The following is a 12,136-nucleotide window of genomic DNA, read 5'->3' as shown; positions in this document are numbered from 1 at the left end:
TGAAAGCACAATTATCCTCGATAGGAATAGTAGTGCGCTTAGCTAGTGTAGAAACTGCCCCCTCGACCTTAGGGACTGTCTGCCATAAGTCCTTTCTGGGGTCGACCATAGGAAATAATTTCTTAAATATAGGAGGGGGGACAAAAGGTATGCCGGGCTTCTCCCACTCCTTATTCACTATGTCCGCCACCCGCTTGGGTATAGGAAAAGCGTTGGGGTGCACCGGAACCTCTAGGAACTTGTCCATCTTGCACAATTTTTCTGGAATGACCAGGTTGTCACAATCATCCAGAGTAGATAGCACCTCCTTAAGCAGTGCGCGGAGATGCTCTAATTTAAATTTAAATGTCACAACATCAGGTTCTGCCTGTTGAGAAATTCTACCTGAATCAGAAATTTCCCCATCTTACAAAACCTCCCTCATGGCCACTTCAGATTGGTGTGAGGGTATGACAGAACAATTATCATCAGCGCCCTCCTGCTCTACAGTGTTTAAAACAGAGCAATCACGCTCTCTCTGAAATGCAGGCATTTTGGATAAAATATTTGCTATGGAGTTATCCATTACTGCCGTCAATTGTTGCATAGTAACAAGCATTGGCGCGCTAGAAGTACTAGGGGCCTCCTGCGTGGGCAAAACTGGTGTAGACACAGAAGGAGATGATGTAGAACTATGTCTACTCCCTTCATCTGATGAATCATCTTGGGCAACTTTACTATCTGTGGCAGTACTGTCCTTACTTTGTTTGGACTCTAGGGCACAATTATCACACAATTTTGAAGGGGGAGACACATTGGCTTCCATACATACAGAACATAGTTTATCTGAAGGCACAGACATGTTAAACAGGCTTAAACTTGTCAATAAAATACAAAAACCGTTTTAAAAAAAAACGTTACTGTCTCTTTAAATTTTAAACAGGACACACTTTTTTACTGAATATGTGAAAAACTATGAAGGAATTGTTCAATTTTAACCAAATTTTCACCACAGTGTCTTAAAGCATTCAAAGCATTGCACCCCAATTTCAGACCTTTAACCCTTAAAATGACGAAACCGGAGCCGTTTACAGTTTTAACCCCTCTACAGTCCCAGCTACAGCCTTTGCTGCGACTATACCAAACCCAGGGGGGTATACGATACCAAATGAAGCCTTCTAGGAACCTTTTCAAACACTTCCAGACCCACACACATGCAGCTGCATGTCCTGCTCTCAAAAGTAACTGCGCAGTAATGGCGCGAAAATGAGGCTCTGCCTACTACATAGAAGGCCCTTCCTGACTGGGAAGGTGTCTAAACCAGTGCCTGACGTAAAAAAAAACGTTCCCCAAAGTTATAAAGTGTGAATTTCAACTTCAAGCTGTATAAAATGCCCAAATAAAGCAATCGATCTAGCCCATAAAAGTGTCTACCAGTTTTATAGCCCATATTAAGCCCTTTATTCTGTTTGAGACTAAGAAAATGGCTTACCGGTCCCCATGAGGGGAAAAGACAGCCTTCCAGCATTACACAGTCTTGTTAGAAATATGGCTAGTCATACCTTAAGCAGAAAAGTCTGCCAACTGTTTCCCCCAACTGAAGTTATCTCATCTCAACAGTCCTATGTGGAAACAGCAAACAATTTTAGTTACTGCTGCTAAAATCATCTTCCTCTTAAACAGAACTCTTCATCTTTTTCTGTTTCAGAGTAAATAGTACATACCAGCACTATTTTAAAATAACAAACTCTTGATAGTAGAATAAAAAACTACAACTAAACACCACATACTCTTCACCATCTCCGTGGAGATGCTGCTTGTTCAGCAGGCAAAGAGAATGACAGGGGTGGGCGGAGCCTAGGAGGGACTATATGGACAGCTTTTGCTGTGCTCTTTGCCATTTCCTGTTGGGGAAGAGAATATTCCCACAAGTTATGGATGACGCCGTGGACCTGACACACCAATGTTGGAGAAATAAGCAAAACTAAATCATAGTTACAAAAACACTCAGAGATGGGCTATATAAATGGGTCATCTACAAAACATTTATGCAAAGAAAAACCAATGTCCCTTAGTAAAGCCTAGTCTAAAGCTACAGTCCAGAGGTTTTCAGGTGAATTGCTCCAACTGGTCTAAATGTTAGGATTTCTTGCAATATTTAATCATGCAGAGAAATGCTTGTGCTGCTGACAGACCCTGCTAGAGACATTAGAGAGAGCGCAGGCTGAAAGGTAAGGCTGCATAATTTAGTAATTGTATCACACAATACTAATGGTATCCCCTGGCCCAGAAGGGACCATGTAACATTCAAACTTTTCTCCCATTAATATCACACACACACATATCAAATATTGCAGTCTCACCTGTGTCTACACACATACATGTATTTCATAAACTATTTAGCTAGTAACGAGCCTGCCTATCCCTTGTGAGGTAGCAACTGTAAAACAATTCCATTCCCATTCAAAAGCTATCCCCGTTGTTAGCGTTTCATTTCTCTACACTTTCTGTACAATTAACAACTTGAGCATCAATCACAAGTGATATTTTGGTCCGCACACAGTTTTTCACAACTGATTAGGGTGTCAATATTACAAATGCACAGAGTCTTGTGTAAGTAGGAGGAGAGACGGGAATAGAATCAAGATGACACCGTTCTTAAAAAGATACTAATTCAGATCAGTACAACATTCTAGAGCTGTGCCCAGGCGTAAGTAAGGTTTGGACTTTACATGAAAGATGTTCACTAAAGCAGCCGGTGGCAAACAGGGTTAAAGGGAAATAGTGTTGTGTGTTATCTAAATAAACACTCCCTCTGCCGAGTCCAGAAAACTGTACAGGCAAGTGCTAGGCTTGACATATATTAATTATCCAAAAGTTTATTAAGCACCAATAAATCTTATGTATTCAGTAGTTCAAGAGACAAATGTAACAGAATAAGGGTTAGATTTATAAAGTGCAAAAAGAATTCTCAGGGTAATTCTCAGATATGTTCTCCTCAGCTCTACTTTAGAGAAGGGAATCTGTGCACTTAGATTCATAAAAAAATCAAAAACTGCGAGCGCTTCTCCATAGTAGAGCTGAGGAAATGTAAAGATACATTTCTCCAATTGGATTAGAATCTGCACCTTATTCTCCATGTAAGTCATATATCAAACAATATAAATATTTATACAGCTCCAATGGTAACTCTGTTAAAGGGACACTCAAATCAAAATGTAACTTTCATGATTCAGATAGAGCATGCAATTTTTAAACAACTTTCCAATTTACTTGCATTAACAAAATACTTTTTTTTTTTTAAAGTCACCAGCTCCTACTGAGCATGTGCAAGAATTCAAAGAATATACGTATATGCATTTGTGGCTGATGGCTGTCACATTATATGGGGGGGGGGGGGTTAAAATAGACATAACTTTGAAATTTGTCAGAAAAAAAATCTACTACTCATTTGAAGTTCAGATTATGGGGTCGATTTATCAAAGGCTTCTTATGTATGAAGCAGTGCTGCTTCCCTAACTCTTCACCTCTTAGGTGGAGAATTTCAATCTCCGCCAGTCTCGTCCGACCAGGGAGATTGATAGCTCCTGCCCGCACGTGATTGGCTGTGCACAGCCAGAGGGCAGCGTTGCACAAGTGCGCAAAATAGCATTCTTGCGCAATACTGAATTCCACCAGTGGAATTCTGTCTGCCAGAAGCGAGCTGCGGCAAACAGGGGTGCATATGTATGCCTCTGTTCACCTTAGCTTAATAAATTGAGCTCTATGCATTGGGGTTTTTTTATCATGCATTTGTTGATCATGCAAATCTACTGTATTTCCTGGTCTTTTAATGCCCCTCTTAAACAAACGGTCATGGAAGAAAATAGATCTAAGTTTTCATTGTTTGTAACTAGTCGAATTAATGAGTACTTTAAGGAGAATGGGAACAGAGTAGGAGAATTTTACAATCAAACATTTGTCCAATTGTAGGCACATTTTTGAATGATAAATAGGAGCATTATTTCTCATGCGCATTTTTAGGGGCAAATATAGGAGAATAGCAATGATAAATCTTGCCCTAAATGTGTAAACACAGAGTCAGCATGTGTATCCAGTGCCATGCTTAGGATCAACTGGAAGTAGATTTAGATGTCAGATAAAAACCAGAAAGCACATTTGGTACACTTCCAATGTAAACAAGTTGATATGGATGGCTGAGAAAAAGTGAGAGAGTCAAGTGGTCATTAGTGGTTCACTATGAATGCTGACTGACTTAGCAAGAAGTGAGCTGTGTTCTGGTTCAGTGACTTGTGGCCTCTGACTGCAATAGTGACCAGGTAGATGAATTATATCAGGCACCAAAAGAGTTGTATCCTTGGCTTTACAACTAACCATTGTACATGCAATAAAACCTATTTTTATGTGCAGTATTCAGCAATTCAATGCTTAAAAAAATGTCCGGTTAAGCTTCTACACTTATCAAGAATATTGACATTAAAAAAAAAAAAAAAAAAAAAAAAAAGGGTTGATGCAAATTTTACTTTTGCCCACAAGATGGCAGTAAATAACCAGATAGTTTTACCTTTGAATGTTCTGTATCCTGGCGAAGATGCTCCAGCTGCTGCCAAGAAGACAAACCACACAATTCCTCAGCCGTCCTGCGGTCTTGAGAATTTGCATGGAGCTGTTCTGTAAGCCACATCTGAGTCCTCACTGAGGGCTGGAGAGGGACACCACTCTGGTAGCCAAGGGAGTTGTACTTTTGACCATAGGATTCGCTAACAGGAGGTTTGCTTTCAGGTAAGGCACTGTAGGTCATGTCTAAAGTATGTCTCCTACTGGATGGGGCTGAGCTAAGAAAGTCACTACTATTGCTGCAGCTGTCATACTTATATTTGCAGTCAATGCCTACAAATGGCTTTTTGTCCATGTCTTTATCATCCACTTTTAACAGCTCCATGCTGTGGTGCAGGCAGGAAGGCCGGTGCCCATAGGATTGTTGCGACATGGTACTGTCTCTACCTCCCAAGCGATCAAGGCTATGGCGAGACCCTGTTTTATCAGTACGGCCATCTTCACTGAAAGCATCCTGCACGCTCAGTTTAGACAGGGAAGCCCATTTCTTCATGGGCCTGGAGTCTTTCATGTCAAGAGAAGTATCAGGCAACACATAGTTCCTGTTTCCACCAGGCAGAGAGTAGCTGCTGTTCCAGTGGGAAGGGTCTACCTTCTCCTCTCTGTGCCTGAGTAATGAAGATCTGGCTGTAGAGGGCATGACATGGGCAGTAGGTAGACAAACCAGGTTTGGGACTGGTTTAAATAGTGATGTGCCACTGGAAGTTGAGTGATCTAAGGAGAAAATAGAAACAACAGTTATACATGAAACATGAAGTAAAAAATGTTGACTGTATTTCTGGGAGCATTCAAAACATACTGCACAGTGATTGCTAGATAGATAAAGGAGCTCAATTATCTGGCCACAACAAAGGAGGCAAGTTAAATACCACTGAAGAAGCTTTTCAATAGGTTAAATCCTGTACTGTAAAACATTTTAACATGCTGTATATTTTGTTTGCAGATCATTTGCAATGTAGTGATTAATTTCTGGAGATTCACATATAAAAATGACTAACATCCCTTTAAAAAAAAAAAAAATAGCAGATGGTCAATCAAAACATTTTAAAAGTGAGTGTGTTAGTGTGTGTGTGTGTGGTATGTGTGTGGTGTGTGTATATGTGTGTGTGTATATATGTGTGTATGTATGTATATGTATGTGGTATGTGTGTATGTATGTATGTATGTATGTATATGTGTGTATATGTATGTATGTGTGTATATGTATGTATGTATGTATGTGTGTATATGTATGTATGTATGTATGTATGTATGTATGTGTGTATATGTATGTATGTGTGTATGTATGTATGTGTGTATATGTATGTATGTGTATGTATGTATGTATGTATGTGTGTATATGTATGTATGTATGTGTGTGTGTGTATATGTATGTATGTATGAATGTATGTATGTGTGTGTGTGTGTGTATATGTATGTATGTATGTATGTATGTATGTATGTATGTGTGTGTGTGTGTGTGTATGTATATGTATGTATGTATGTATGTATGTGTGTGTGTGTGTGTGGTATATGTGTGTGGTATATGTGTGTGGTATGATGACCACTGCTTCTTAAATCTCAGCTACAGGACACCTTGATAAATCTGGACCATAGTACATTAAAATATAATACAGGTACAAATCCTTAAATCCGAAATTTCAAAAAGCCAAATTATTCCGAAATCCAGACTTCTTTTTCTTTCTTTTTTTTAAATAAAAAAAACTTACAATTTTTCCAGCCAGTAAGTCACAATCTCCTCTGTCTGCATCTTTGGTTTGTATTTTGTGTTCTAAAATGCCAAATCTAGTATACAGTAAATTTATTTAAAACGACTATTACCTTTCTAATTACTATACTGATCAAGGCTAGACATTACAGATATGTGATTTAGGTTTAGTATCCTATTTAAAATACAAATTAGACCAATGAACCAGAAGGAGAATACCAATACACAATGTATAATAGACATCGCCTGTAGACATTCTTGGAGCTGTGTATTGCTGGTGCCTGTGATTAGTGAAGTCAAGCTCCACCTCATAGTATTACACCAGTTCACAAAAACATAATTTATGCTTACCTGATAAATTTATTTCTCTTGTAGTGTATCCAGTCCACGGATCATCCATTACTTATGGGATATTAACTCCTCCCCAACAGGAAGTGCAAGAGGATTCACCCAGCAGAGCTGCTATATAGCTCCTCCCCTAACTGCCATTACCAGTCATTCGACCGAAAACATGCAGAGAAAGGAAAACCATAGGGTACAGTGGTGACTGTAGTTTAATGGAAAAATTACCTGCCTTAAAGTGACAGGGCGGGCCGTGGACTGGATACACTACAAGAGAAATAAATTTATCAGGTAAGCATAAATTATGTTTTCTCTTGTTAAGTGTATCCAGTCCACGGATCATCCATTACTTATGGGATACCAATACCAAAGCTAAAGTACACGGATGACGGGAGGGACAGGCAGGCTCTTTATACGGAAGGAACCACTGCCTGAAGAACCTTTCTCCCAAAAACAGCCTCCGAAGAAGCAAAAGTGTCAAATTTGTAAAATTTGGAAAAAGTATGAAGAGAAGACCAAGTTGCAGCCTTGCAAATCTGTTCAACAGAAGCCTCATTCTTAAAGGCCCAAGTGGAAGCCACAGCTCTAGTAGAATGTGCTGTAATTCTTTCAGGAGGCTGCTGTCCAGCAGTCTCATAGGCTAACCGTATTATGCTACGAAGCCAAAAGGAGAGAGAGGTAGCCGAAGCTTTTTGACCTCTCCTCTGACCAGAATAAACGACAAACAGGGAAGACGTTTGTCGAAAATCCTTAGTTGCCTGTAGATAAAATTTCAGGGCACGGACTACATCTAGATTGTGTAGCAGACGTTCCTTTTTCGAAGAAGGATTAGGACACAAAGATGTAACCACAATCTCTTGATTGATATTCCTGTTAGTGACCACCTTAGGTAGGAACCCAGGTTTAGTACGCAGAACTACCTTGTCTGAATGAAAAATCAGATAAGGAGAATCACAATGTAAGGCAGATAACTCAGAGACTCTTCGAGCCGAGGAAATCGCCATTAAAAACAGAACTTTCCAAGATAACAACTTGATATCAATGGAATGAAGGGGTTCAAACGGAACCCCCTGTAAAACATTAAGAACTAAGTTCAAACTCCATGGTGGAGCAACAGTTTTAAACACAGGCTTGATCCTAGCTAAAGCCTGACAAAAAGCTTGAACGTCCGGAACTTCTGACAGACGTTTGTGTAAAAGAATGGACAGAGCTGAAATCTGTCCCTTTAAGGAACTAGCGGATAAACCCTTTTCTAAACCTTCTTGTAGAAAAGACAATATCCTCGGAATCCTAACCTTACTCCATGAGTAACTCTTGGATTCGCACCAATATAAGTATTTGCGCCATATCTTATGGTAAATCTTTCTGGTAACAGGCTTCCTAGCCTGTATTAAGGTATCAATAACTGACTCAGAAAAACCACGTTTTGATAAAATCAAGCGTTCAATTTCCAAGCAGTCAGCTTCAGAGAAATTAGATTTTGATGTTTGAAGGGACCCTGGATCAGAAGGTCCTGTTTCAGAGGTAGCGACCAAGGTGGACAGGATGACATGTCCACTAGATCTGCATACCAAGTCCTGCGTGGCCATGCAGGTGCTATTAGAATCACTGATGCTCTCTCCTGTTTGATTCTGGCAATCAATCGAGGAAGCATCGGGAAGGGTGGAAACACATAAGCCATCCCGAAGGTCCAAGGTGCTGTCAAAGCATCTATCAGAACCGCTCCCGGATCCCTGGATCTGGACCCGTAACAAGGAAGCTTGGCGTTCTGTCGAGACGCCATGAGATCTATCTCTGGTTTGCCCCAACGTCGAAGTATTTGGGCAAAGACCTCCGGATGAAGTTCCCACTCCCCCGGATGAAAAGTCTGACGACTTAAGAAATCCGCCTCCCAGTTCTCCACTCCCGGGATGTGGATTGCTGACAGGTGGCAAGAGTGAGACTCTGCCCAGCGAATTATCTTTGATACTTCCATCATTGCTAGGGAGCTTCTTGTCCCTCCCTGACGGTTGATGTAAGCTACAGTCGTGATGTTGTCCGACTGAAACCTGATGAACCCCCGAGTTGTTAACTGGGGCCAAGCCAGAAGGGCATTGAGAACTGCTCTCAATTCCAGAATGTTTATTGGTAGGAGACTCTCCTCCTGATTCCATTGTCCCTGAGCCTTCAGAGAATTCCAGACAGCGCCCCAACCTAGTAGGCTGGCGTCTGTTGTTACAATTGTCCAGTCCGGCCTGCTGAATGGCATCACCCTGGACAGATGTGGCCGAGAAAGCCACCATAGAAGAGAATTTCTGGTCTCTTGATCCAGATTCAGAGTAGGGGACAAGTCTGAGTAATCCCCATTCCACTGACTTAGCATGCACAATTGCAGCGGTCTGAGATGTAGGCGTGCAAAGGGTACTATGTCCATTGCTGCTACCATTAAGCCGATCACCTCCATGCATTGAGCTACTGACGGGTGTTGAATGGAATGAAGGACACGGCATGCATTTTGAAGCTTTGTTAACCTGTCTTCTGTCAGGTAAATCTTCATTTCTACAGAATCTATAAGAGTCCCCAAGAAGGGAACTCTTGTGAGTGGAAAGAGAGAACTCTTCTTTTCGTTCACCTTCCATCCATGCGACCTTAGAAATGCCAGTACTAACTCTGTATGAGACTTGGCAGTTTGAAAGCTTGAAGCTTGTATCAGAATGTCGTCTAGGTACGGAGCTACCGCAATTCCTCGCGGTCTTAGTACCGCCAGAAGAGCACCCAGAACCTTTGTGAAGATTCTCGGAGCCATAGCCAATCCGAATGGAAGAGCTACAAACTGGTAATGCCTGTCTAGAAAGGCAAACCTTAGATACCGGTAATGATCTTTGTGAATCGGTATGTGAAAGTAAGCATCCTTTAAATCCACTGTGGTCATGTACTGACCCTTTTGGATCATGGGTAAAATTGTCCGAATAGTTTCCATTTTGAACGATGGAACTCTTAGGAATTTGTTTAGGATCTTTAAATCCAAGATTGGCCTGAAAGTTCCCTCTTTTTTGGGAACCACAAACAGATTTGAGTAAAACCCTTGTCCTTGTTCCGACCGCGGAACCGGATGGATCACTCCCATTAATAAAAGATCTTGTACGCAGCGTAGAAATGCCTCTTTCTTTATTTGGTTTGTTGACAACCTTGACAGATGAAATCTCCCTCTTGGGGGAGAGAATTTGAAGTCTAGAAGGTATCCCTGAGATATGATCTCTAACGCCCAGGGATCCTGGACATCTCTTGCCCAAGCCTGGGCGAAGAGAGAAAGTCTGCCCCCCACTAGATCCGTTCCCGGATCGGGGGCCCTCGATTCATGCTGTCTTAGGGGCAGCAGCAGGTTTCCTGGCCTGCTTGCCCTTGTTCCAGGACTGGTTAGGTCTCCAGCTTTGTCTGTAGCGAGCAACAGCTCCTTCCTGTTTTGGTGCAGAGGAAGTTGATGCTGCTCCTGCTTTGAAATTACGAAAGGAACGAAAATTAGACTGTCTAGCCTTAGGTTTGGCTCTGTCTTGAGGCAGGGCATGGCCTTTACCTCCTGTAATGTCAGCGATAATTTCTTTCAACCCGGGCCCGAATAAGGTCTGCCCTTTGAAAGGTATATTAAGCAATTTAGATTTAGAAGTAACGTCAGCTGACCAGGATTTTAGCGACAGTGCTCTGCGTGCCTGAATGGCGAATCCGGAATTCTTAGCCGTAAGTTTAGTTAAATGTACTACGGCATCTGAAATAAATGAGTTAGCTAACTTAAGGGCTTTAAGCTTGTGTGTAATCTCATCTAATGGAGCTGATTCAAGTGTCTCTTCCAGAGACTCAAACCAAAATGCTGCTGCAGCCGTTACAGGCGCAATGCATGCAAGAGGTTGCAATATAAAACCTTGTTGAACAAACATTTTCTTAAGGTAACCCTCTAACTTTTTATCCATTGGATCTGAAAAGGCACAGCTATCCTCCACCGGGATAGTGGTACGCTTAGCTAAAGTAGAAACTGCTCCCTCCACCTTAGGGACCGTTTGCCATAAGTCCCGTGTGGTGGCGTCTATTGGAAACATCTTTCTAAATATCGGAGGGGGTGAGAACGGCACACCGGGTCTATCCCACTCCTTAGTAACAATTTCAGTAAGTCTCTTAGGTATAGGAAAAACGTCAGTACTCGCCGGTACCGAAAAATATTTATCCAACCTACACATTTTCTCTGGTATTGCAACTGTGTTACAATCATTCAGAGCCGCTAACACCTCCCCTAGTAATACACGGAGGTTTTCCAGCTTAAATTTAAAATTTGAAATATCTGAATCCAGTTTATTTGGATCAGAACCGTCACCCGCAGAATGAAGCTCTCCGTCCTCATGTTCTGCAAATTGTGACGCAGTGTCTGACATGGCCCTAATATTATCAGCGCACTCTGTTCTCACCCCAGAGTGATCACGCTTACCTCTTAGTTCTGGTAATTTAGCCAAAACTTCAGTCATAACAGTAGCCATATTCTGTAATGTGATTTGTAATGGCCGCCCAGATGTACTCGGCGCTACAATATCACGCACCTCCCGAGCGGGAGATGCAGGTACTGACACGTGAGGCGAGTTAGTCGGCATAACTCTCCCCTCGTTGTTTGGTGAAATATGTTCAATTTGTACAGATTGACTTTTATTTAAAGTAGCATCAATACCGTTAGTACATAAATTTCTATTGGGCTCCACTTTGGCTTTAGCACATATAGCACAGATATCTTCCTCTGAATCAGACATGTTTAACACACTAGCAAATAAACTAGCAACTTGGAAATACTTTTCAAGTAATTTACTATAATATGAAAACGTACTGTGCCTATAAGAAGCACAGAAAAAGTTATGACAGTTGAAAATTAATAAACTGAAAAGTTATAGCATCAAATCTTTGTAAAAAACACAATTTTAGCAAAGGATTGCTCCCATTAGCAAAGGATAACTAACCCTGATAGCAGAAAAAAAAAAAAAATACAGAAATAAACGTTTTTTTATCACAGTCAACTACAATCTCACAGCTCTGCTGTGAGTGATTACCTCACTCAAAACAAGTTTTGAAGACCCCTGAGTTCTGAACCGGATCATGCAGGGAAGACAATAAACTTCTGACTGAATTTTTTGATGCATAGCAAAAGCACCTCTCCCCCTCACACATAACAGTGAGAGAGATCAGTAAACTGTCATAAATTAAATAAAACGACTGCCAAGTGGAAAAAAATAGTGCCCAAAACATTTTTTCACCCAGTACCTCAGAAAAACATAATTTATGCTTACCTGATAAATTCCTTTCTTCTGTTGTGTGATCAGTCCACGGGTCATCATTACTTCTGGGATATAACTCCTCCCCAACAGGAAATGCAAGAGGATTCACCCAGCAGAGCTGCATATAGCTCCTCCCCTCTACGTCAGTCCCAGTCATTCGACCAAGAAACAACGAGAAAGGAGTAACCAAGGGTGAAGTGGTGAC

At 41.3% G+C, this 12,136-nt stretch overlaps 1 protein-coding gene across 2 annotated transcripts in view; it reads right to left on the bottom strand.

Moving 5' to 3' along the window:
- CEP85L (centrosomal protein 85 like) overlaps window positions 1–12,136 on the bottom strand; it is a 439,304-nt gene that overhangs the window by 222,609 nt on the left and 204,559 nt on the right. For both annotated transcript variants that reach the window (XM_053710792.1, XM_053710791.1), the window contains exon 3: window positions 4,544–5,310. In XM_053710792.1, coding sequence (XP_053566767.1) covers window positions 4,544–5,310 — 767 coding nt within the window. The remainder of the gene's footprint in view (window positions 1–4,543; window positions 5,311–12,136) is intronic.

This window comes from Bombina bombina, chromosome 4 (assembly GCF_027579735.1).
Source record: "Bombina bombina isolate aBomBom1 chromosome 4, aBomBom1.pri, whole genome shotgun sequence".
Classification (NCBI taxonomy): Eukaryota; Metazoa; Chordata; class Amphibia; order Anura; family Bombinatoridae; genus Bombina; species Bombina bombina.
The sequence above is the reverse complement of the archived record's forward strand: the minus strand, read 5'-3'. Positions and strand labels throughout refer to the sequence as shown.